The 27,440-nt window shown below is 48.1% G+C and overlaps 1 protein-coding gene across 1 annotated transcript; it reads right to left on the bottom strand.

Moving 5' to 3' along the window:
- Positions 1-1,481: 1,481 nt before the first annotated feature.
- LOC139101465 (zinc finger protein basonuclin-1) lies at positions 1,482-21,427 on the bottom strand. The gene is made up of 2 exons (XM_070654620.1): positions 20,485-21,427; positions 1,482-7,670 (listed from the first exon to the last, which is right to left on the bottom strand). Exons 1-2 carry the CDS (start codon positions 20,899-20,901, stop codon positions 3,831-3,833), a joined length of 4,257 nt encoding a protein of 1,418 aa, XP_070510721.1. The 5' UTR covers positions 20,902-21,427; the 3' UTR covers positions 1,482-3,830.
- Between the last annotated feature and the right edge of the window lie 6,013 nt (positions 21,428-27,440).

The raw sequence follows: 27,440 nt of genomic DNA, 5'->3' as shown, positions 1-27,440 counted from the left end.
GAGGCATCGAGCTCGAGCACTTTCCCCCAAAACAAAAGAACGAAACGAGCTCGAGCATATTTTATTCGCGATTCCGAGCTCAACCATCATTTTCGGGCTTTCAGAACCGTTGTTATAAAACTCCTATCTGAGCAAGCCTCCGAAATAATTCTCCGAATATTTTTCTGTTTCGTAAAAATGTATTTCTTAAAAAAAAATTTCTTTTATTTTTTTTAGATAAAAAGGAAATTTTACAGTAAAGCAAGTATAACATTTATACGTTTCTTTTTTTTTTACGTCTCTAATTTTTGCATCGAGATTCGAGTATCAGGGTATCATTTGGAATTCAGTTGAGATTCGATTTCGTGCACCAGTTATTAGTCTCCAGTCGGGACCCTAAGTTAGCGCGAGAATCGAAGGGTCCCTAATCTAATCCACCTGGTCGATTAAAGGCCGGGGGTCCAAAACAGGGGGAAAGTGATGGCGATACGGGTCTCTCGTTCTTCTCGCTTCTCGAAGGGCCCGGCGCGCTTGGCGTTTATGTGTAATTAAACGTCTCGTTCGGGTGGGCCCGAGCGCGAGACACTTCTAATTACCGTGGTCCGCAACGGTGTCGGTCTGTCGTATCGCTTGTGCGATAGGGGGAATCTTAGCGTGACAATGGCGAAGTTACTGGCGGACGATTTCACATTAAGGGCCTCCTCTCCGTGTCTCGCTCTGCAAACATATAATTATTTATCGAGAATTCGCAATAAGGGTCAACCGAGCCGGCAATTACGAACACAATTAGCTACTTTTACGCTCGACGCAAAGCGTAATTGCAATCTTTTGATATTATTTAATTCCTGGTTTTGTTTTTATATTGTTACGAGATGTCAGTAATTATGTTGCGCCAATGTTGAAATGTTGAGCTTGCTGGATAGCCGTGGATTCCGTCGTCGCTTGTGAATGTGATTGTTCACGGCGTCGAGAGGCCGAGGAACAACCCTTCCAACTAGGAGATACCCTTCGTGAGACTCGCGGATTAGTAGGCGTGCACGTGCACGCCCGCGAGATCCTCTGATAAACGATCCGGGATCGCTGGCAAAGGAAAGATCTTCTTTCCGCGAAAACGAGGTCGACCCACGTTAGAACGCGCGTGGGCGTGGTGATTTTTCTTTTATTTTTATACGCATGAATGTTATATCTGTTCCTGTCGACGTCGCTAAAGGTCGATGCGATGCGCTGCCCACCCTTTCGTCAAGGCGGAAACGGAGATATTAATCTAAATCATCTCTGCTCGAGTTTTCTTTTTTTTTTAATTTTATTCTTTTATCTTACCAGCCTCCTCGCAAACGTTTTACTTTTAGATTTAAATGTTAAAGTTATATTTTCTGTAAATAGATAAACGGACGTTCACCGTGTGCAGGAAAGGCTGCATTTTAAATTATTATCGACAAAGCGTCGTCACTCGGGCGTGAAAGCAGGACAAAAAGGTGGAGTAAAGAATACGCAATCGGGGATTAATTTTGATAGGTATTTTTATTTTCATAATGATGAGTTTTTTATAATCGATCTATAATATACATCGTAGCATTCGGTTTATACATAATTACAATTGTAAATTCCGCTCACTCTTAACGCGTAATAGTATTAGGTTACCGTGTGTGTGTGCGTCGCGGGAGAAGAGAAAACTTTCCTCGCTTTCTTGGGAGGCGGAAGTGCAAAACGCAGGATCGAAAGGCTCGTAAAAAAACGCGTTCTGCGCTAGTCTCACGCGTACACGCGTGCGTACCCGAAAAACACTCCGTGCGCGCCACGACGTTTACGATGCGCACCGCCAAATTATATTTATATATTTATATATTTATATTTATATATATATATTTATTTATATATGTATAGATACGAAAATAAAGTATATATGTACAACCAAATCGTTTCACAGGTGAGATTCGCGCTCCCGTTTTGATTCCGGATGATTTCTTTCTCTTCAACGTGTGTAAACGACGGGAGCGAACCTCCGGGCACCAATTGATTCGCCACGTAAAAACGACAATGCGATTTTACAAGTCCTAGAGGAGGAAGTTACTCGCGGCAGTGTCCGCTCTACTGGCCGCTCGGATACAATGTGTGGGTGTACGAGAGTATAAGGGTGTACATGTGTGTGTGTTGTGTGTCTTCTTGTTCTTCTGTACGTACGTATATCGTTTTCGTGTACGGGATTTCTAGGGAACAATAAATAAAATCTATCTATTCTCATTTACCTAGCGCGAAACGCCGTCGGTTTGATTTCCTGGTCGATCCACTCGTTAATCGATATCGCTAGACCGTCCTGTCAGCCTTCGAGCTCTCGAGGGTGCACCCTCTTCTTAAACTAAGATTGCATTTCCTTCTAGCTGCCGCCGTCGTCGGCGTGACACGCACCCCTGGCCCTTCCCCTCGGCAACGTGCACCGGCTGTCTCTCGCATTTACAAAACTAATCGCCCACAACCGCATCGCGTCGAGCGCGCCTCGGTAGAACTTAGTCATGATATAGTTACGCATTTACACCGAAAGGTACTATGTCTGATTATTATATACAGCGGTAGTAATTGGTTAAAGGTTAAATAGTGGCGTTTATTCGCTAACGTTACGTTATCACAACGATGATGAATTTTAGCCCTTCGGAACCGGCGACGCCGCCCGGTCAGCTCTTCTAAACGCTTTCCGTTCATCGTTCTTTCTCTCGCCTTCTCTAATGACCTTTTCTTTCATCCCCCCCCCCTTTCTTGATTATGTTAATTAAGCCTGACAATCGGGCAAACGAAATAATTGCGCGTTCATCGCGGAATTGAACGATTCGCCGTGTTTCGTTGTCAGTTTTTTCGGCGCAGTGTGCTCGTGAAAGAAATGATCGCACGCCACTCGAACGTGGAGATCTTTTAAGTCAGCCAGTTTGGTCGAACAGTTTAATCCTGATCTATTACGCCAGCCAGTTCAATTCTTCACGACAGTACGAATGGGATGTATTATAAACTTATTCGCGCGTTGCATCGTGCGGTCACTTTATAATTAATTAAAACTTTGTTCTTGGGAAATTAAAAAAATTTCAGAAAATTAACTTTTTAGTAATTAAAATTGGAAATACTTTAAAGTATCAATAGAAATAAAAAAGTAGGAAAAAATGTCATAAAATCGTATAAGATAAATTAATAAAATTAAGAAATAATATAATTTGAGTTTTTGGTCTGAATATTAACCAATATAATATTTTTATAAAGACTCATTAAAAGTTCAACTCATTAAAAATCATTGTTTTTAATTTTTTGTTTGTTGACCTTAAATTAAAAATAATTTCAATATTTTAACATTACAGATTGAAAATTCAATATCGAATTATCTACACGTAAATTAATTATACGAAATATATCGGCAATGACTCAACGCAGAACTTATACCGTCATTTCCGACAACGCACGAAATCAAAATTTTCAAATTGACTAGATTAGCCCAACAACTTTCGCGAGTCGCGTCCTGACGTGTAAATCTGAGAAATGAGAAGAACGGGAAAGATATTACCGTATGGAACTGGCTCGTTTACTCCATGGCGTTGATCGACGAGACCGCTTCATGTCAGTCACGTCGATGGCCGATCATTCTACACGCACTCGGCTCGATATTGCACGTTTCTTTTTTACGCACGTTCGAACAGGGCAACGAGCATGCCCCACTCGTGGGGAAGACCACGTCTAGGTCTGTTTAAGTCTGCCGATCCTAATAAAAAACGAGATCATCGGTGATCGATTGGCCAAATCGAATCGCCCGTGTTAGGATTTTGGCATCACAGTAGAGAATAATAATCGCGTCCGCGACCGCAAAACGAAATCGGTCACGAGCCGCTGCTAGAGGACAAGATCGGCAGGTCGCGGTGAGCCTGGGGGTCCCTGGAGTGTGCGTCTCGTACAGCTCGAGAGCCGAAAACGCGCTCGCATCCGGGCACGGTGCATCTAGCCTCCTCCTTGCGATCATCCAGACCCGGTGAAGACACAGGCGAGCCCGAAACCGACGCGTGTCTGTTTCTCTGCTCCTGGGTCAGTCTCGTCAAGTGATTTAAATGTTGATGGGCGAGACCATTTAAACCAGCTAAGTGAGATGCGAATGAAGATAGACCCGGAAATGTAGCGCCAAGATGCGGAGGCAGCAGAAGCGGATGCGGTGGTGGTATTCGGGCTGCCAAATCGACCGCAGATGGCAATCCTGGTGCTAATGGATACGCACCCAGCGCGCCGATACTAGCATCCGCGTACAGCCTCGCCAGAAATTCGTTGTGCAGCAGCGGATTCATCTGTGAGTCGTCGACGCGTGGTGACAGGCTCGGCGGTAGGCTGGAGGAAAGCGGCGGACTCGACGAAGTCGACAGCAGCTTCCGGTGCAGATTGAGATTCGCCGAGTGGCGATCGCGAGATCGTTTCGAGGGGAAGGCTGCGTTACATCCGTCCACGCTGCAGCGGTGCATCAGCTTGAGATGGACGTTTTGATAATGAGTCTTTACGCCGAAGTGATTCTGAAAGACCTTGCCGCAGGCGGTGCATCGGCGCGGATTCTCACGGTCGAGCGGCACTTCCTGGGTGCTGACAAAACCGCCGTTCTCGTAACGCGCGTACGTGATCAGGCTATTGTCCATATCCATGGCCGCTGTGGAGGGTGAGGCGCTGGATGAACGAGAGCCATGTGAGGAGTTGTCCATGGTGATCTCCTGGTGGGTCGTGAGGCTGATAGGGCTGGTAGAGCCGCGGCCAGACCTCGAAGCCACCCGCTGCGTCTCGGCGTACGGCATCGCGCATCGACCCTGCGACAAGGACTCGAGTTGACGCAAAGTGTTGGTCGAGGAGTCGTGGGAGAGGTCGTCGGCTGTCGTCGGACGGCTGTCGACCGAGCTCGGGGCACGGGGGGGATCATCGGGACGCTCACCTTCTTGATTGCGCAGCGCGTCGTCCACCTCTTCTTCCTCATCATCATCCTCCTCGACTTCCTCCATGGGCTCATCATCGTCGTCTTCTTCGTCTTCCTGGTGCTCCTCGCTGTTCACCGGCTTTCCTTCCTCCTGCGTTACCTCGGCCGATTCTTTTTTCGCGACCGTCTCTTCTTTCACTCTTGACGTTTCGTCGCTTTCCGCGCTTAGTCGTCGATTTTTTGGCTCCGACGACTTCGCGTCAGAATCTTTCGTTGCCGTCGTCGTTGTTGTCGTCGCTGTAGTCGCTCCGCTCGATGTTGCATTCGACGACGACGCGTTGTCGATCTTTGGTTCCGGAGTAATTTGCCGTTTCGGTGATTTAACCGAGCTCGCCCTTGAACTTAAATCACGCGGCTCGTCCTGAGGTAGCTCATCCGCGTTGTCTTGAGAGGAGAGAGTATCGCGTCGATTGCTAGTTTCGCGCTCTCTATTTTCGGCATCCGGCGAGCGCGAATCTGACTCACGATCATGAAAGCCACCTTTTTGATTTCTCGGCGAACTAGGAAGCATTTTCCGCTCTTCGGCCTCGAGCCTGGACATCGACATATCCTCCGGTTGATTTTGAAACTCCGCTATCGGTGCGACGACTCCGTCCGATAAACATCGCCGTTGAATTCGCTGCTCTTCGTCATTGGAGGAATCACCGTCGGTAGACGAAGAATGCACCTCCGCCGGGATGGCGCACCTCGTGGGATGCTGCGATTTTCTTTTGCGCACGCCTCGACTATGAAGAGAACTTGAGTTGAGCGAGTGCTGGTTCATAGAGAAGGGCTGCTGGTCGATCGTGCCCATCGAATCGTTATCTTCGTTGCTGTCCGGATTACTGGCAAGATCTTCGTCGGCGGTGTCGCCGAAGTAGAGCTTCGGTCGTTTCGCCAAGCTGAAGTCGGCTGGCTGATCGTCATCTTCGGCGCGTAACGATAGCCTCGACGGCAAATTACTGGTCTCGTCTTCCGCGACTACGACGATACCACCGTCGTCGTCGTCGTCGTCTTCCTCACCTTCTGGTATCACGGACGACGCCTGAGTAGACGGCGAGACTGCGTTAATGGACGCGCCGCCACCCGAATACGAACCTCGTGCAATCGTTGTTGTTGTGGTTGCTGCGGCGTTCGGCATCGGCATTGTCGTCGAGGCGGTGGTCGTTGATAGCCCCGTGTTCGCCGACATTCTCTGCTGCAACGCTTCGTCGTACGGTCGACCCTGGCCCGCTTGCGTCGACGACAAGTCCAGATGCTTGAAATCCAGCGCGCATAACGACGCCGGCGAACGAAGATCTGGTGGTGGCGTGAGCAACGGAAACGAGCCGAAGGGCAGATGATTCAGCCCGGTAGCGGGCACCGGTAGTCCCACTTGCGGCGGCAATACCAGAGCGTGCGCCATGGACGAACGGCCGTCGTGCGGTGAGATCTTGCGGCGTAGGTGCGGCGAGTGTAACTTAGGATTCGGATTTGCGCTATGTCGATTCCGCGATCTGCGCGAACTAAACATCATGCTGCAACCTTTCACGGTGCACTGGTGCATTTCGCGCAAGTGTACCGCGCTGAAATGAATTTTCAAAGCACCTTTGTCGCAGAAGGTCTTCAGGCATACGTTGCATTGTACGCGCTTTTTACCGGTGGTGGGATTGATAAAAGGTGTACCGAGATTAGGTGGCATGTTCGCGGCTGCACCCCATTGGCTGCCAGGTCGTTTTCCCGGAGAGTGCGGTTTTCGGCCGGGTATACCGGGCGGCCTGCCCAACGGCGTTGCCTGAAGCGACAAAGGTGGTGGATGGCGCTGCTCAGAAGCAAGTGCGTGCTTAGACAACGCGGAATCACGTCGGCTGAGATTCAACGCGCTATCAGAGTTATCCTCGTCGTCCTCGTCCTCTTCCGAGCCAAACTCGCTGGTTTTTTCACCGCCGCTATGCACATCCGTAGGCACGGTAAGTCCGCTGACCATGTTGCAGGGCGATTTACCCATCGGTGGCGGTGGAAAGTGCGTCGGGAAATTTGGTGGTAGCGCCCCGGATGAGACCGCGACCGACAGCGGGTGACCAAAGGTCAGCCCCGATGAGGAAACCGGCGCGACCGGCACATGCGGCCTCTGCAGCTGCGACGTCGCGGACGAGTGGTGAGGCGGGCTGTGCGGGCTCTGCAGATTCCTCATGGACTTTCGGTTTTGTTGAAGGAGCTGCTCCGCGGATGGTGGTGGCGGCGGCAGCGGCGGAAACGCCGGCAGCCCGAGAGTCCCCAGCTTCCGAAAATCGAACGGCTGCATGCTCTGCAACCGGTTCAACGGCGACACTGTCAGATGCGAGTCCAAAGTGCGCGGAGGTGAGTTCGCTCTACTGGTGATGCCGCCGCCGTGGTTCCCCGTCGACGAAGAATAATGATGTTTCTGCGCCGTCGGCGACATCGAGGGATGCGAAATCGACGACGACGACGGCGGCGGTGGCGGCGGCGGCAGCGGGGGTGGCAGCCGCGAACCCGGTGGTGGCAAGCCACAGTGAAGCATGTGCAACGGTGGTGGCAGATGTGCTAGTGGCATCGTCGGCGGCGAAGGTCGTCTGCTCGGTGACATAGCATCCGTACCCGGCGTTCCGGCGGCCAGCAGCAACTGCTGCACAAACGGACGCGTCTCGGCGAACCTGAGGAACTGCTGCAGGACCAGCGGTTCCTCCTCAGCCGAGCAGATACTCCATCGGTCCAGCACCGGGCCGTTCTGCGAGTCCTGCAAACAGAAACGGTAAGAGATAGTTTTTTGTTCTTTTTTGAGATTGGAAAGAAGAGTCGTTCCGCTAAGGCGTCACGCGTTAAGATAATCGCGGCTGGTTTGGTCATCGATAAGAGAATAACAATTATGATGACAATCAGGCGTGCTAATTTACGTAAATATCGTTTATAAAAAATTTTTTATGATCGCGCATTGCTACTTGTAATAATTGCAAAATAGTTTTTGAGAAAAGAATTAATATTGTGCATGTAGAACGTCGTGAGATAAAGGACAAAGAATTTTTCCGAGGCAGTTTCCTACGACATTCTTCGCGGCGTTCGTAAACCGCCGGGACTCAAGATTACACTGTTTAGCCTATGCGGGAAATTACGTAAATGCGCAAATCACGCGGTAAAGAACACGCGATATCGTCGATCAATTCGCACAATTGCCGTCGGTGGACGAGGAACGTTTATCCTTATTCGTGCCGTAATTACATGCCGCGTTGAAAAAAAAAAAAGGAAAAAGAAAAAAAAACGCTTCCTATATTGTCAACCGTAGAAGGTCACGCGTCCCGTTCGCGTTCCGTTACTTTTGTGAAATGGAATGCGCAAAAAAGCGGCTGATAAATAAAAAGGTTTGATTGATGACGCTTAATGTAGCGGGTAATTAGTTCTGCTTCGCCTGTTAGCCAAGCGAGATTGCACTTAAACGCGTTAAGGATTTAACCTTGCATCCCGGCGGATATGTATACTCTCGATCTGTCTTCCTCTCTCGCATGTCTGTGTATTAACGACCCGCTCTTTTTTGCGGATCGAGTTTTAGCGATTTGTCATTACGCCCCGTTGAAAACCTCAGCGATATGAATAATCCGATTCCGCGGCGGATTTCGACCGATCTCGGAATTAATTTTCTACTCCCGCTGAAAGCCGAAGATATACCTGAAAATACAAAAATAACACTCGTGCGGGAACAGATTACATGTGTAAAAAATTATACGTAGCACTCTATGAAATAAAAATTAAAAAAAATAGAAATTATAAAAACCGTGTAAAGTCTATCTTGTATAAAAATGCCATATTGACCGAGCCGTGCAATTCTTTTTGCTTTTACCAGACAAACGCCGCTGCCGGACGTTCTTTGTTTATCTACCGCGTATTTGGTTCGCGATAACGTTACTTGACATAGGTCACTCTCGGTCTCGGTTGTTCCAGTGAGATACGCATCCTGCGCCGGGGAGGGAAAACGTTAAATCTGGCGATACGCTTTCGACGCGGCTTTCCGCAGCGCGGACGTCACGTATCGCGGCGGAGTCACGGCTTCTTATAAATTCCGGGTGGCCGTGTATATAGAGCGTGAGTTTGTCCCGCTCTCTGCCTCCCGCCCGCTCCTTTTTCGCCGCGCAGCTTGTATATTTATGCATTCCGACGTGGCCTCGACGTAACGCAGGACGCCCAGCGTCGCGACGCTTTTCGCGCCCGCGTCCCGTTGTATATTTCTTCAAACGCGCGCACGCGTCCCCACCGTGTGTGAACCAAAGAGACGCCCTCGCCGTGCGACCACTACGGATCCGATCGCGGGAACGACGTCGTTATTTTTCGCCCCGGGCCGGTCGCAAAAATAAAGAACGCCGGACGGATCGCCGGCAATCGCGCCGGCCGATATAATAGCCACTGCCGTTAAGTTTTTGTTCTCCAACGATGGAATCGATTCGGCGCTGTCACGGTATACGATCGGCACCTCGGTCTCGCTATTTGTAAAGCACTCCTTAATTTTTTTTTTTTTTTTGCAAAGCAAATAGTACCTACGAATTGCATAAGAAACAGTTTTGCACATAGGTGTTCAATTCGGCAAGAGAAGAAAACGTTCTCGTTCAAATTAATCGACAGAGTAGATCGATAAATAAATAAATATAAAAAAAATATATGTATGTAATATATCCCGATGTATTTTTTTCAAATAATTGCATTTACGCAAGCAAGAGATAGGTATTTGAAAGAACGATTTTAATTTACATACGGGCGCACTGGGACAGGCAGAAATTAATTTTCTATAAAAGTGGTAAACGAGCTCGCGCGACAAGCGGCGCAGGACGTTAAAACAACACGCAACCGCCGATAATTGAAGGCATATGGACGGAAAGACAATGAATTACGCTCGTAACGTACCGCTACGTTACACAGTGTAATTTTCCGATTTTTATTCTCGCCGACGGTAATTCGAGCCTCACCGTGGCGACGGCGACAGCTGTGACCGTCGCGTATTATTTTCCCTTAGGAGATCGCACAGATTATCGGCCGACGAGGCGCGAGTAATGTCACACCGTTTCTCACCATCGCCGACGACGTTTTCCTCGCAATGAGACGCTCTCTCTTTCTCTTCCTATCTCTCCCGTGCAATTTAGAGATTTTTCCGCGCGCCCGGGGGAAATTAGCCACGCCGTTCTTTCGCGTTATTCATCATCGCCCGTCGATCACCGGGCGACAAAATCGTACGCCGCAACGGTATCCCGGCTCCATTGAGAGTTACGTAAATTGCATCGGCACGCAGCGCTAATCGAACGCACACAAGACGCGCGGGATTCCGCAATTCGATTCCGTTAGCGTAATTTCGCTCGCGCGAAACTCCTTTACCCGTCAAACGCGGAAACTTCATAGAGAAAAAGACATCCCAGGCGAAGAGTTGATTCTCACTCCGTCGTGCGTATTTATCGTAACGGACGAAATTCAAATTCTCGTTGAAATTACCACCGTCTTGCCCGGCAGACGCGTGTCGTTCTTCATTTTATCAGAGAGACCTTAAAATCGATGCAAGAGAAGGGGAAAGATTGGCAGCAAAAAAAAAAAAAAAAAAAGAACAAGAACGTGTGCTAGACGGAGAGTCTTTACGTCGCGATTTTCTACTCGACGCATTCATCATTCTAGCGGCTGTCGATCCTCGAGAGAGGTGATCTCTCCGAAGGTCGAGGATGCTTTTCCCATAGATCCGCTATTTCGAGGGAACTGACGTTGCGCGCGTCGCCACGTACACACGTGCGTGACGTTCAGGGTGGAAGGAACAGGAGAGAAAAATTGAAGAGCAAAAGAGAGAGAGAGAAAGAGGAAAAAAACAGATTCCGCGAAGCGCTTAAAACGCGCCCCTCTCGTCCTTACGTGAAAGGACCCCGGATGGTCGTGTCTGAGAACGCGAGAGACTACCGTGTACCGTGGGACTCGAATTTTAATCCCGCACGCGAATGAGGCCCGCCGCTCTGGCAACGTTCGACCTTCCCTCTCGTCTTCCCCTGTGCTACCCACCTACAGATTCCGCGACGTGGAATTTCGCCGTGCCGTGTGCTCCCGCGTGTCCGATACGATGGGACGCGAAATGAGTTGTGGGCGAGGCTGGTGGCGAAAAAGGAGGCCTGCCGACGAAAGAAGCCGGAGAAGAGAATCCCTCATTACGTACATCCTCATTATAGCTTGCGAAATATACACTTGCGTCTTAATAATTGCGATAACAATTATTAGCAATAAAATTAATAAGATTGAGATTGGGATGTATATTGGAATTAAGATATTGAGATTAGAAAAGGATTTTGTGAATAGCATTAATACTAACTGAAAGTGTTTAAAGGAAAAAGTCTTCTTCCGACTCCCGCGACTTTGTTTTAATTAAGAACTTAACATTTAAATTTGAAATTGATTTTCTTCCGCCAGTGAAAAATTATCCGGCGTACAAATTATTTTTCAAACTTTCAAATTCCGTTCGCAAAGTTTCTAAATGTGTTTTTTAAAAATTAAACCTTGTTTCCTGATGCAATCGCGGACTTCTAAATTTAAATCGCGACGCGCGTTTGTAAGCGCTGCGAACCGCGCGCGAAAAATATGACGCCGCGGATCCTGGGAACTTCAGTGGCCGACACCCGAGAATAAAGGAGGCGTTAAAAGCGAGACGCGAGCCATTACTGCGTTATTGCGTAATAAGATAATTACGAGAGCCAAGAGAAGTAAGATAAACCTCTCGTTTTACCCGCTCGCTCATTACGTTTCCCTCGAATATCGTGTCCCGCGCGGACGATTCGCACAATTCTCGCCGTCGTTCGCGCAATTCCTCGCGTATTGTCCGCTCCATATCGTTGGTTGTTAATTGACGAGGCCATTATCGCTCGCAGAAATATTTAAACAATATGAAACAATCGACAGTTCACGCGTCGAGAGAAAGATTCAGGAGCACGAGCTCTTCGAGTCTTCAAGTAATTATTAAAAAAAAAATCCACCATATCTTTCATTTTAACATTTTATTTTTTTTTCCAGATAAAAAAAAATTGAAAAACAAACAATTTACATCTTATATGAAGATTGTTAATTCGGAAATACAATGATGAAAGATTACGAGATAGAAAGAGTACGCGCTGCGGAGTTTCACGGCGCGGGCTTTGATCGTCCCGGTATGTGGCGCCACTTGGCAGCGCAGTTACCGCGATATACACTACAGTTCAGTTTTCACCGTGAAAGAAGAAGCAGCGGCGACGACGACGACGGCGATCGGGGCACGATGGCAAAGGAGGAGGAGGAGACGGCGGCGCGGCAATGGCATCCGTGACTGGACACTGCATATGATTTCACGGTAAGTGGGCTCCGTCTTATTCGTGGGTAGAAATCGTAAAGATCTCGCGTGGATATCCGCCGCTAAATTGGATTGCAGCTACCTGCGTCTGTCCTCCGTTCTCCCCGGCTATCTCTATCTCTCTCTCTTTCGCTTATTATCACGGCGTTCTCTCCCCCGACACCGCTCTCTTGAGCTCTTTGTCGCGCAACTGCGCCGTTTTATTTCGACTTTACTCGCGCGTTACTTCGCGCGCGCGCGCTCGTTAGCGATGCGACGATCGCGGAGAGAAAACCGTCGGCCAGCGGCAACTCGTAAAACGCAACCGCAACGCAACGGCTGGCTCGAAAAGTTTCACCGGAGGCCCGAGGTGCGCCAGGAAAATAGCGCTCTCGCGGTTTCGTTCGCTTGGTTATCGCGGGCCAAGGAGATAAAAAAAAAAAATTGACCAAGTCACATTCGCAAAGAAATTCGTGTAAAATTAAAAATAAAATTTTTAACTTCTCGACGTCGAACGTGACACGCAGATTCTTCTTTCCAAACAGCGCTCGGTCTTTGATGATTAAAAAACAAAATTATAATAACCGCGTACCGCGATAAGAGCACGAATTCTTACGCGAAGCAAAAAGGAATCTCGCGGATGGACGCTTGCATCACACGCCGTCAAGATGATAATTTACAGGCGCGATCTCGAAACCGTGCCGCGATACGCAACGAGCAGGCCGATCTATTTTCCGCTTGCGTCATTTTTGTCCCAAACCTCCTCTTGCTGGACCGCGGGTACGGGCGCCGGGCATACGTGACACTTTGTTAAAACAGCGGCGGCGAATAATTTTCGCGGGTATTAATCGCGGCGTGTCGTATCGGTGGAATTCGCCGTAACGTCGGCGGTCGCATTTGGCACGCCATGCATCACGAGTGCGTGACAAATCTGGAGGCAGAGAGAGAAAGACTGTACTTCGAAAAAAGCGATGAGGAAAAAAGAGAGAGAAAAAGAGAGAGAAAGAAACGGAGTAGTAAATTATTCCAAAGAGCAATTTGCTGACCGAGTTGATCATTGTGTACAAAACCGAAGGACGACCAATGTGACTTGATCGTTCGATGACGTACGTTTAACGTAGACGTTATTGTCGGGTAATTCGAGATCCGCCTCGAGCGCAGGACTCCGAAAACGCATCCCGGCACGTTGAGCGTGTGTTTGTGTGTGCACGCGGATTCGTTTGAGCCGAGGCGCCATATGAAACGATTTACAACGTTCGAGAGACATTTCCCGTCGTCCACGTTTTCCTCGGTCCGAGGACATCGCGGCCAATCGTTGGCGATTAGCCGTATCGCGGATGAGCGGCGCGTCCGCCGTTAATACAAACGAACTTTGAGATGCGTTATATGACGCGCCCGGAATTTCGTTACTTTCTGCGCTTGCACGCATACGCGTGTTCGTTAACTTCGCGTTTTAGGCTTGCCAGAAGAGCAAGAATAGGAGAGCCTCTTCGCGTTTTGAAACTTCCACCGGCACGCTTGGACCGATACGAGAAAACGATCCGCGGCTACACGCGGAGACGTGACTGAATGTATGCCTATAAATTTCGCGCGTGCGGTTTATTTGAACTCTCGCGAGGAAGGGCGCGATGCCGCGCGTATGCTCGCACTGACGAATCGGAAATGTTCAAGAACGGTTCAGCTGAACCTCCATTTGTTTTCTCTCCGAATTTTATTTATACCGCTCGAATCACGCTCGCAAAGTACTCGCGATCGCCGATCGGCGATCTTGACACGCAGCATCGCGATATCACGTCGGACGACCGCGTTTGCTTCTCGTGTCAGAGAGTCGACCTCGCCTCGATTTCGCGCAGTGTAATTTTTCTCGTTCTGCCTCGATCGCCCTATATTCCTCTCTTTCTTCCTCGAGTGTCTTTTCCCGCTCGCGTTCCCCGTTGCTCTCGTTCCGGCACGATCGTTTCGGTAGCCATGCAAATGGCTATGTCGAAGTTTTAATTTGCCAATTGCGCGCAACAGATTCTGCATTTCCGCCCGAGTGATCGGCTGCGATGGTCTTCCCTCGTCGCTCCCGTTCGAGTCCCACCGCTCTCTTTCTCACTCATCTAGTAAACAATCTTGGATCGGTACCCTCGAATCGTCTCCACTCGCTCTATAATTTACGGTTTTCGTTCATGCTTCCATCGAGGTGGAGTAATGACGGGTCGATCGACTCCAAGCTACCATCTTCACCAGTTTCCGACTGCCCCGGGTCCCCTGTCTGCCTCACGTCGCCACTTTCGATTCCTCGCGATATTCCCGTGACGATCAGTCCCGTGGGTCGGGCGATTTTTGACGATTCAAAGTTCTGACTCGACGGACCACCGATGACGAAGACACCGCCGTCGTTCTCGCCGCTCCCGTTTCGAGTTTAATCAGTAAACGAAGGCGCAGACGTGTCGTAAAAAATCATATCGTTAAACTGATTCGTGGCGAGAATATCTTAAATCGTTTTTCAGCAAGCGAGTGTGTTAATTAACGATCGTTAACTTTAATCATCGACAATTTAGTGACCGGTTAATTAAAACGATTCAAAAGAGACGACTTCTGCGATTCGCATCTCTGCTTCCACGTTAATTTTTATTAATCAGAAGAGGCATGTCCATTTTCGCGAGTCGTGGAAAATTTTCGTTTCTTCCTACAAATTCCCAGTGTTCATTGGCGAGCGTCGAGGAATTCGTCGTGTCTCCAGTTTTTTCTTTTTTAATTTTTTTTTTTTTTTTTTACGATGCTGAAATACGTGACATCGAAGAGCCGTCCAGCTCAACGTATTGCCCGTAGATTACAGTTACCATCCATAATATATCGTCTAATAACATGGTTTCAACATGGCTTTCTGAATAAAGTCATTTGAAACTATTTCCGGTCCATCAAACAAATATATCCACCACAAATTTGTTCGTAAAACTTCGATTGTTAAGAATTTAAATTCCGAGAATACATACGGTTGCATTTATCGTCGTTATATTTCAGCGAAATTGGATGGTTTATAGGCAAATTAAAACTTGCTGCCAATAAACACCGGACATTTGTATTTGTTACTGAACCGCGAGCGGTTCGAAATTAATGAGTTATTACTTATCGCCACGCTATTTTCTGTGGTATTGCTCCCTAAGATAATTTTTTTTCGCCTCGCTCATCGCGATACCGAAACTTTTCCGCTCGTCGTCGATTGAGAATTACCAAGACGCGGACCTATTCGACTCGCATGGCTCGCTTGCCGACGCGCAACTCGCTCGTAAATCTCGCGCTTCTACAACGGCAGAGGAGGCGGTTTCGCGTTCCTAAGTTCCTTCCTCCTTCATCGCGGTAACCGTCGTAAAGTTGCAGCCGACCGGGCTCCTGTAAAATCCTACTTGATTCAGCACGCGAGAGGCTGGGCCGCGCTGCAACCGTTTCCGCTGCGGCGGACAAGAGTTGCGCGGCTGAAACGTGCGAAATTGGCCTCTACAATGCGAAACGCGCTTCTCGTCGACGCATTCACCAAGCGATCTCCGTCGCCCGTTCAGCGCGCGGTGATTTACCGTTTCCACGTTCGCACCGCGACGACGATCTCCCCTCGTGGAAGGAGCATTCCAACATTGGCGAGCCATAAAGCGGCCCTCGACCGCGAAAAACCTTCGCCAGCGAACAGGCAGATGCAAATCCGGAGCGCGACCGAAGTTCCCGGGGCTGCTCGCAGATAGCACTGCGGAAATGACACTCGTACATCATCGATCACGATTAGGAAAGTCTTGTACGCATTCCGACAGCAAATACTCTGCTAAGCGAAGATTTATCTCAGCGTTATTGCGTTACGCGGTTCAAACGGTGACTTGAGCGATCCGGGAGAAGAGTTCGGTCGGGCAACACGAGACAGTCTATACCGCGAAATAATTTACATGCCGAGAGGCAGATTTCCCATCTCACTGATCATGCAGACATTCCAGAACTCGTGATCGAGTTTCTAATAACGGATTCACGGGCAAGGGACACTGTCGCGAGACAGATTCAGGAAGTCTTACCCACTAGGAGTCGTAAAGCAGCGCGCTCGATCACGGAATAACTCGCGTATCAAAATGCAAATTCGGAGCGGGGCTTAAGGTCTCGGTTTCTCGGTAGATTGTTCCTCTGACGTGACACTTGCGCGGCCGCGGATCGTGATTGAACCTTGTTCAGGAAGTCTCGCGGCTCGCGGGGAAGTTATTCTGGTAACGAGCCGTAAAGTAGCGCTCGACCGCAAGAAGTTCGCCAGATGTGAAAGAGGATGCAAATTCGTCGGCTCGAGTTTCTTAATTTCCAACAAGTCGCCTTCTCGGTACGATGCTTTCGAGTCGTAGACGGTAATTAGAAATTAGCGACCCGATGAAGATGCCGCAGTAATGAGTCATAAAGCAACATTTGACCGCGAAAATGCTATCGACTTTCAAAGCTGCTGCTCGAGGAAATGCAAATTCTAATGCCTGTAGTTCCCGACTATCCTACAACTGTCGTCATAGATCATCGGGATTAAGCGCGACTCGAGAATCGTGACGTTCTCTAATAATCGGCTGCGCGAACCCCGGCATCCGATCGACATGCTGACAGCATTTGATGCGTATCATCGATATTATTGGCGCAACTATTACGAACACGTAATTTTCTTTCCACATAAAACTCGCTTGCGTTACATTATTTCGCGAGCGAAAAAGAATCGAGGAATTCAAATGCGTTTGTTTCAACGCCCTAACTTTCTCTCGCGATCTCGCGCTTGTCGCACGTGACTAAGCGGGTACACGTTAATTAATGAAAATTATTTTACGTAAATATGTAGCGAGACGTATATACGAATTTTTTTAGGAAACACCGATTTGAAGGCTCTCCGCTCGTCGCGATGTCGCGTGCAATCGCGATGTTATTGTGACAGTAATAACGAAGGTCGTTAGAAAACACTCTTTGTTAGCACCACGACGTTAATTCGGTCCCGTGTCAATCTCGGTGCTTCGACCTGTTAAAGACATAACGGATAGTATATTGCTATCGAGGCACGCGTTTCGACATCCGTCCCGGCTAATCGCATGTCCTCGGCGCCGCCTCGCGACGACAAAGCACCTAAACGACCGTATAAACGTTTCGCGAGCAACCGGGAGGTGTACGGAGAGCCTAATAGTGCTCCGAAGTGTATCGTCACGCGAGCTCTAACGAGCTTAAATTTCGGTTTAAATTTGTTCGGTGGGACGGCGCAACGTAAACAAAACGGGAGAGCGTGCGATAGCGTGCACGCGTACATGGGCCGCACGTGTCACCACGCCGCTTATTCAATGACAACCCTCGTGCGTTCGAAAGACACCTTCAAGGTTTTTGCGCACGTCGCGTGCGTTTGCAAACGACAGTTCGACGTTTCTTCGTCTCTTTTTTTTCTCTCCCTTCGCTTTTACCACGTCTTTCCGCATCTCTCTCATTCTCTATATCTCAAGCTGAGAAATTTATTTCGATTACACATTTCAGCGTTACCCACGCCTTTGCAACGGAGTCGCCGCAACGGATAAGCGCATCGCGCGTCGCATACGTATATGCATCTATGCGTGCGAGTCGTCGCGAGAAACCGGTTTCCCGTACGTTTTAATTTCACGCCGACATCGGCGCAATTCAGTTTACACGGATACTCCCCGTTTCTTAACGCGCGCCGCCTCGCGAGATTAACGCACCGACCGTGCGCGCGGGTTTTTTTTCCTTTTTTTTTCTTTTTTTTTTTCCGGGCCAAGTGTCGCGTCGCGCTACGTGTCGCGTGTAAAATCTCCGGGAAGCCGTCGGCAAGACCGCGCCACAATTCCGCAAAATTCCGCACCAATTATCCCGATGCGTCACCGCTCCTCTGCAATTACCTTCCGCGAGCCGAGATCAAAGTATAGGTAATTATATCGCGAGATGTGTTGAAACGTGTTCTGTCATTTCGAATATCGTCGCCTTTGTTTACGGTCGCGCGTAAGCCGCGGCGCGAGATCCTCGCGGCTGCGAGCAATGATCGATATTTCTGTTCAGAAATGGACGTTACTGTTATAGATACTTTTCTAAACATTGTACTTTCCAACGGGATACCGAGGTCGGCTGTTTATTACCGCGGTAATTACCGCGACGAATAATAATTTCGTTGTGCGAACTTGTCATTTTAACGATTACTCCTGGGGATTGCCGTTGCACGTCACGAAATTGGTAATCTTATAAGAGACAAAAGTATCAGTAATTATTTCGCTAACACAACGCGATAATGATCTCAATAGAGCACAAGGATATATTGGCAGATTATCCGAGGATGTCATATTTTATTTTAATCACTCGCGGATCATACGCTCGGCGCGACGTGTCGCTAAAGAATAAAAAAAAGGGAATTAGTTTACGATGCAAAAATAAAGAAAACAATTATCCCGCAAAGTGTCGTCTGGGTAATACGTATCGTGACATATCTCTCGATACGTATCAACGAAACTACAGTTTCATTGCGAATTATTTGTCTTTTTGTCGGATATTGCTAATCGCATTTAAACGTTCGTACAATTATGTCTTCTTGATTACTATCGAGCGTCACAATTATTAATTATTAAAAGGACACCGTTTGGCGTATTACGCTCGCGATTTCGTTTAGAGTTTTTAGACGGACATTTATTTAACAACTTTTTTTTAATTTCGCGGAACGTTTCAACGTGTTTTAATCATCGTTCACAGTGACAGCTGCTCAAATTTTAAACCGCACCATTTTTTAACAGAGATACCCGGTTTTGGCTTTAGCACTATCGGATTGCAAATTAATCGCGTTGAAGTTCCCACTGCTTTCTCACTGGTTCAACGCACACTGTTGATTAAGGAACAGTCCATCAATCTACCTCGATTTTTCACTCGTTCGTCCAAGGAGAGCCCGATGATCCTTGCGCAGAAGTCAGCGGCAGGTTCGAACTGGAAGCGATCACGATCGATGCGATGAAGGGATCGTCCGCTGAGAGATCGTGATTCGTTGCAAGTGTCGGAAGCTCAGATTGCGCTCGTGGAAAAGTGCAGCGTTGAATACAGTCGCTGCAAAATTAGCAACAGTCTTTCGCGCAGTTGTTTATCTCGTAACACGATGTTAAAAACTGACAGCTGCACAGTCTTCGAGTTCAAGCGACAGCGTTTTTTCACCAACAGGATCATTTACGTTCTCGATAACTGCAATTTTTTCTGATCAGTTTCTCTCTTGCTTTTTCTTTTTTTTTTGTTTTTTTTTTTAATTATTCTTCTTTCAAGAAAAATCTTCGATTAAGAAATTATCATTTGTCGATGCGAAACGAACTTCGATCGCGCCTTCTCAAATTGTCTTCTCGATCTCGGCGGGTCGATCTTCGGTTTCTTCTTCTTCTCCTTCGTCGCTTCCGTCCTCTTCGATGTAGCGGATGCGCCCGACGGGACTCCCATCAGGATTTACATGTTATTGCGCAGGTATTTCACTTCGAGTACCGATATCTCGATTCCGTTGCTCCGACGTCGCTTAACACCACTCACACCATCGTACGAGGCACTTTCGATTCACTGTTCGTCGTTCAACTCTTTGCTCTCACTTGTTGTCGTACCCGCTGTTTCCTCGTTTATTATAATTTATCGCACAGCTGCATTTTAATCACCGCGAGTATTTTAATTAACTAATTAATTTCTCTTTTAAACGCGAAGACTCGGAAGGATTAATACACGTTGACGTCCGGGTTTCAGAACCGATTTACCATCGCGTATACTCGGGTAGATTGTTATTTTCGATTGGACGGCATCGTCGAAGACAATTGTTATATAACGCGGCGACAGTTTAAAAAATCTCGACTCGCGTCAGCGTACGTGAAAATATTCGCGGACTTCGTCGGATTTACACGTCGGGTGCCAAAGTGTCCCGAGGCTTCTGTTCACGGAAGATGTCACCGAGGTAGCGATCATATCTGGCGATCGATGTTTTGTCTGGAGATAATCCAAGAGTTAAAATCCGTACGTCCCGTTTCGGAATGCAGATGATTTTGCGCGCGCGAAACGTTAACCGCGTGTTCTTCCGGCGAGCGTCCAAGGTACGTCGAGGTCCTGTCGTGTCGTGTCGTGTTGTCGTATCATGCACGTGTCGTGATCGAAGTATCATCAGCTTAGTATCGACGAAGAGATGACGACGCTTTTCGCACGGCCTAACCAGGAGATCTCCGAGAAATCAGACGGTGTCGCGCGCAAATTCGACGTGTCAACTCACCTGCAGTATGTATCCTCGCGTGTAATCCTCGTGGGTCCAACCGAAGGCGGCTAGAATACGTGTCACTTGCGCGGGCGGCAACTGGTTGAACAACTGATCGAGCAAGATCTTAAGGCGTATCGGTAGTGCGCGCGAGCCGTAGAGTACGAGGGATGCGACGTCAAACGCGGCCGTCGGCTCGACAGTCTCTGAAGCCGGTGGCCTCTCCTCCTTCTCCGCGAGTTCACCACCACCAACGGCACAACTACTCCCGCCAGCGCCTCCACCGCCGTTACGTTCCCCACCGGGAGTACCGCCGCCGCCACTACCACTGTCACTACCACCACCACTGCCGGCACCTCCGCTACCGCCGTCACCACCGCCGCCGTAACCTCCCCCTACACCACTTGCTGTGCCGCCACTCGCTGGTGCCGTCATCGTCGTTGTCGTTGTCGTCGTCGTTGCCGCCGCCGTCGTCGTCGCCGCCGTCGTCGTCGTCACGGATGCCGGGTGTTTCACCCTCCCTACGACGCTTTTGTCCTCCCTACCAGCGGAACGAGGGCTGGAGACAACATCCCCGCTATTCGCACCACCACCACCGCCGACGCCGCCGCCGCCGCCGCCGCCACCGAGCCGCTGCTGCTGCTGAGCATGCTGCTGTTGTTGCTGGTGGATGCTTGATAGTCGCGCTAGCGCTGAAACACGCAAGTGGAAAAGAGAGAGGTCAGAAAAGAGCCTTCCTGCCGGTAGTGTACGCGTGCGTGTGAGCGCGTGTATGTCGGTGGGTGAACGTGGACAAACGTCCTCTGTCGTCCCTACCTCCACCACTGCGTCCCTACCATATTCGGCCCCCCTCGCGTATCCCACCAGGTCCCAGCTTCGGGTACTCCCACCCCCGCACACGCTCTCGGTCTTTCTCCGTTGCGTCACGTCTCTCTTTCTTGCGATTAAATCTCTTTCTCTCTCCCTCCGTCACCCGGTCGTCCCCTCGAGCGGCGACTCGAGTGTCCCCCCCCCCGCGTTTTCCGCCGCCGCCCCGTCCTTCTCTCCCCCGGCTCTGTCTCCGGTATCGTCGAGGCAACCTAGGGTCGCCGTGGCACCGAGGGTACTTACTTACCCCCATCCGTCCTCGCGACCGGACCTACCGTTCCCCACTCTCGGGCGATTCTACTACTAACACTGCTAAACGTCACGTCTACTACTACCACCGCTGTAGTTTACTACCACATCGTCAGTCCGGTACCTCCACTAGAACCGCTCCACCACCGTGCGCCAAGTATACGGGGACGACCGCGATGAGTCGCGCGGTGTATCCCCTCCTTTCGAATTTTCTCATGAGACTCCGGCATCCATCAACCTGCTGCTGCCGCCGCCGGTCGTACTGTCTCGACTTGTACGAGGACCATCCGCGCGCTACCGACGCAACCGGAGAGGCCAATATTCGCATGTATCTCGGCGACGCCACGTCGATCGCCCGATCTCGTAACGATCAAGGTTTCAAAGCTATCTTTTTAAATCTCGCAAAAAAAAAAAAAAAAAAATTGGTCTTTTTTACTCTCGTCGCCAGATCGAAATAATGAAAACTACATGTTGCGCAAATGAGTGCACGATACGCGCTTGTTTCGTCATCGCTCAAGACGCGCATAATCAGGCGGAACTCAATTTGTTTCGAGCCGAATGACGGAGATTAAAGCGAAATGCATAATGCACTCAGCTGCACGCGCGTACGTACGATACTCTACCCAGAACTTAATGCAGGCTACTTTGTAGCGCAGTTGTGCGGATAATCTGATTCGGGTTGCACTTTGATATTCCAGGAGAAAGTTGATGTTGCGAAGGTGGTGAACGGTCATAAATGGTCCAACGCAAGGTGCAATGTACAAATTAACTTTGTTTGTAATCGTAAACAAACGTAAAATAATTTGTTAGTTTCAGATTAAATAAAAAAATTTTTATATAAGTATATAAATTTGTTTCAAGATTTTCGGACTATAAAACGGTAATTAAAACAGAAAAATCGCACAACAATTAATTAACTATTCTACAAATGTTCGTGTAACGGACTCGTAAAGACGTCATTTAGGAACGACTTCGAAATCGGAAGTGCGCTCGATATCACGCTCCTCGCGAGACAAAAGCAGGGTTTAATTAAAGAAAATATTAATTCGACGTAGCAGTGCCTGTCTCACGCGTTGCCGTGAACAACGAGGTACGCAGCGAATTCTCGTAAAAATTACCGAGAACGCAAAGTCCAACGGAATCGCTACATCGCGATACGATTATTTATTAGCTGTCCGAGCGTTGTTCACGATTCCTTGCTGCCACGCTATCGAAAGTATGCGCGCGTGAGCACCGACGCATAGGATGCATCTTGTATTAACTATCACCCTCTTTCCTCCGCGTTGCTCCTCGTCCTTAAATTAATAATCGTAGTTCACGAACGTGGCGCGCAAGATCGGATGGTTGATAAATCGCGCGCAATAAACACCGGATAAACGTATGACAAATCGACGTATCGTATCGTCGTGAAATCGATATAAGCGTCGCCGAAGATTTATTGTTACCTTGGGTGCAACGTTCCTTAATGAGGCGAAAGAGTGAATCGCCGACCGTTTGTCGCTTCGCGAATGTGTTCCGGTAATTGTGAGCGTGAGTCGCGAATCAATTCGCAAAAAGAAAAAAAAATAAAATAAAAGAGTAAACCCGTCGACGCTTTCTTGGAGCGCGCTCGTCATCGCCGTCGTCGTCGTGGAGCAACACTCATCCAACGGCGGGGACCAGCGGACGCTTTCCCTTCAGAGCCGTCACGCTTTTCGCACCTGACGATCGTTATCTCGGGACGCGGAAAGTTTATGGGATCTCCCCATAGCCTCGGCGGACTTATCGCCGGATCAGTAGATCGTATCGCGGATCGGCGATTGTGTTTCGCGTGCGACGAAAACGCTAATCGAACGCGCCGCGCGCTAGCGTATTTAGTTATTTTCTTTATTTTTTATTTTTAGATCCTTCGTAACGCGATTCATTTGTTTCAAAGTTTCAATTTCAAAATTTCAAGCGGATATTTAAATTGGTTTGCGTGACCGAGGATTAATGACGAGTCAAATTGTTTTTTTTTTTTTTTTTTTTTTTTTTCCTGCTCGAAACGAAGAACTCCGGGAGAATCTTTCTCACTGCGTGTTGATGAGAAAGTCGTCACAACCGAGATCCATTACTCGTTTTCTTTTTAGACAATCGATAAGATTTAAGCAGGCGGGGTGTTTCTCGCGGCCAGGATGGGGCCTTTATCAGCGTGATTGTCGTGATAGGTGCCACATCGTGGAGATCCCCGCGAGCGGTCCGACCCTCGCGCTTGGACCCAGCGTGGGATCAATAAAAACTAAAGAGTCATCGCTATTGGGCGCCACTTGCCATTAATGACTATCTAGTTTTTCGATTTAATTAAAACGGCGATGACGATCTTGCCACCTAAATGCCGTGACCGCGGTCGGCAAGTGAGCCCGGCGCCGTTATTTCGAACGAATAATCGCAGTCATATAAAGACAAAGGCCGGAATAATGATCCCTTCCGTCGACGTGTAAATGTAGGAAAATGATGGCGTCCGCGTGGCAGAAGACATAAAGTCTCACGTGAGGACGAAAAAGCAATTTGTCGAAACTGTCGATATGTAAGCGAGACCTAATATTTGACTGCGCCCTTAGTAGGTCAGCCGAGTCACGAATAATGGGCGCGATTGTTAAGAAAATTCCGCGTTAACGTTTTTCTCAGTCTCGGAATAAATTGCAAGGTTCCCTTTTCAATTTCCACGGATATAAATATAACGCAAAGGAGGATGATTCTAATCGAGTTACCCGACATCTTGGCACCTTTCATTTTTCCTCTCCTCTCCGACCGGATATCACGAGAATAAAATAGACGGGAATAGAGAAGAGACAGCTAGGGACGAAGGAGAGTTTGACGTAGCCTAAGGAAATCCGAGGTGCCGAGATTACGCAAACTCCATCCGTGTAATTTCCCTAACAACGTAATAAGTGACTTCTTGCTTACTTTACGCGGACGGTATAATCTTCAGGCGCCCGCCACCAAGGGACGAGCGGCGTCGGATTGAAAGTGTCATTATAAACGCGGTCATAAATCACAATAGCGTTGGCACGAACTCGACCGCGAGCTTTCAGTTTGAAACGCAACGTCGCCTTTAGTTGCGAATCGCGTGCTGCTTCCTTGAGCCCTAAATTTCTGAGAGAAAAGATTTTGGATTGTCTCTCTTTCACACATTCTCTAACGCATTTTATTTTATTTTTTTAAATTTAATTTTTTTTAAATGTTTTTTTATGAACTCTGTTATTCAGCATGCGTGATTTGGATCGTCCCGATGATAGATGCATCTCTTATCAGAATCAAATATTTTAAACAATAATTATATTGATAATTTTGTCTGTCCCCGTATTGTTCAACCGTTTATCTTCTACATTTTCCTGAGCGCTCTCTCCCTTTTTCTCTAACGTAATTTCCAACATAATATATACTAATAAAAATGATTTTTTAACAACGATTTTTTCTTCCTTTCAACGTGTCACCGAATGATGCGTAAACATCAATCTTAAATTGTTCGTAAAATATTTGCTCAGCGACCACAGGTAAAGTTTCGTTAGGGTTTCTTCAGCTTCGTCGTAAAAATCGTAAAAAACGAATTAAAATCGCCTAGAAAATCTTCTTTCTAAACAGTGATTCGATACATCGTGTCCATAATTAAACTTTTTAATTTCTTTTGTTACAGATCATCGGCTGAATCATCATACCGTGCGCCGAAATTAGTGTACACGAATCGCAGCCGGTTCGTCGGCCGTAACGGGAGTACCGCAAAGTAATCGCGCGTGTATTTTTGGTGTACAATTTTTTATACGCGAGTACCGTATTATACAAGAACGCGCGAAAGTGTTAATTAATTCGCGCGATAATAATTGAGCCGGGCGCGTTCGCGAATGTCCAGAGCGCGGATGGATGACTCGACACCAAACTGAGAGGAGGAGCAGGCCCGGGAAAGCATCATGCATCAGCGGAGCAACCCAAGGTATCTTTTTCTTCTTTATACAAAAATATTAACTTTGTTGTTTCGATAATAGATTGCTTTATTATTAAGTATTAAATTAAAAAATTAATTAAAATAATTTTTCTTTTAACTTAGATAGTAAATTTAAAAAGCCTTGCCTAACTCGTGATAAATAAATAGCTTAATATGTCAATTTCATAATTTTGTGGTCAAGATTAGCGAATAAAAAAATGATAGAAGACAGTATTTGTGGGTGAAAGAACGATCAGCGTGATTTGGATATTCTGTATAGTTGAACTTGACGAATTTATTGTCTCTCTTTTTTTGTATACCGTCTGCAACATCGATAATTCGATCAAACACTCCTATACCCATAGGATTTTCGCATCGCTTTTTTTTTTTCTCCCCCAAGCGCATATTGTTGGTGCAACGAATCCGCGGGGTCTCTGTAGACCCAGCGCGATTACAATCGGTTTTTCGCGCCTCCGCGTTTTTTACGCAACGTTCGACGAATAACAGGCCGATTTCCGGTTACTCCCGAGAACGATCGTTCTGGTGGCTCGCGAAAAATTCGCCGGAGGGGTGTGGGGGGGAAAAAACGGTGACTGGGAAAGCCGCTGCTGCCGGCTTTCGTTGCGGCGGAAGGGGAAGAGATGGGTTGGTTGTGGCGGCTCGCGAAAATCCAGGGTTATTTTGACGCGTCGGCACGCTGCGGGGTTAATTCTTTAATGGACGTGTAACACGCGCGAGTGTACAAGCAAAATAACGTTGAATCTTTCGGAAATTTCGGATACGGGAGAACGCCAGTGGTTGTCGCGCGGACATTTCTTGTGCGTGGAATGCAGTCGACCGTCTCCGAGATTTTTTTTTCGCACTACGTGCGATATTAATGTAACAATAAGTCGCGACGTCTTTCCCAGCACCCTACGTACGCGATTATAATAATTAGCGTTCCACACTGGTACGATCAAAGCGATGAAACTTGGCGCGACTTGCAGCGTGCTCGGCCTGGCCCCCGACGTCAGGTGTACGATTATCTTCTCGCGAATCACGGCTGGTCCGTTGCGCAAGGCGGTCGCGGCTTCGACACGAGCTGATCATTAATTTTACGGCTGGATTAAGCACGGAGCATCGTTGGAATAGAGAAATAAATCGGCGATAGTTTGCCCGAGCGCTATTGTTCTCGCGCCGTTCTCTTATAAACTGTGCGCCGAAGAGAGCGATTAATTGAAGATATCACACCAAGGAGGTGATATCGATGGTATCACTGTCTTCACGAATCTAGCACGACGTCTTTTCAATTTTTATTTTCAATACAAAAAACGCGAAATTCTTTTTAATTTTTATTAGACATTGTATAACTATACAAAGTGCTATTAAAACTTATAGTTTTTCTCTTATATTTGTAAAATGTGCCAGCTTCACAGATACGAGGATTGGCTCCTGTTTTGCTACGTTGCTCGAGAACAGCGAAAGGAAATCCGTTTAGCGCTCGCCCGGATAAACATGCGCGAGCGGGTTGGGGCCATGCACCTCCTCCGAGGTCCGTGGATCCGGAAGAATCGAACGACGGCGACACAACAAGATTGGTTTTCAGATGGATCTTCGTGCGGTCGAAAACTCACGCGCCGATCCGACCGGGGACAGAGTTAAACCTATTATTTTCATAGCCCGTCTCCCGTAGTGAAAACGACCATCTCGCATGGTTGATTCGTCATCGGGGGAGGCGGGAGATCCCGACGGCGGTCACATCAAAGCCGAGATCTCTCGTGGACCTTCCTCGCGACGCGGGGCTCGCACGACAGGACACGTCTGTCGCGTCTGTCAGCTACAATCTCGCCCCGTACATATTTCTTCTTCTACTTTTTTTTTTATCCCACATTTATCTTTACGTATACCTCGCGTTCTCGTCGGTTCTCGTGCGGTTTAA

Source organism: Cardiocondyla obscurior, linkage group LG04 (assembly GCF_019399895.1).
Source record: "Cardiocondyla obscurior isolate alpha-2009 linkage group LG04, Cobs3.1, whole genome shotgun sequence".
In the NCBI taxonomy this organism is placed as follows: domain Eukaryota; kingdom Metazoa; phylum Arthropoda; class Insecta; order Hymenoptera; family Formicidae; genus Cardiocondyla; species Cardiocondyla obscurior.
The sequence above is the reverse complement of the archived record's forward strand: the minus strand, read 5'-3'. Positions and strand labels throughout refer to the sequence as shown.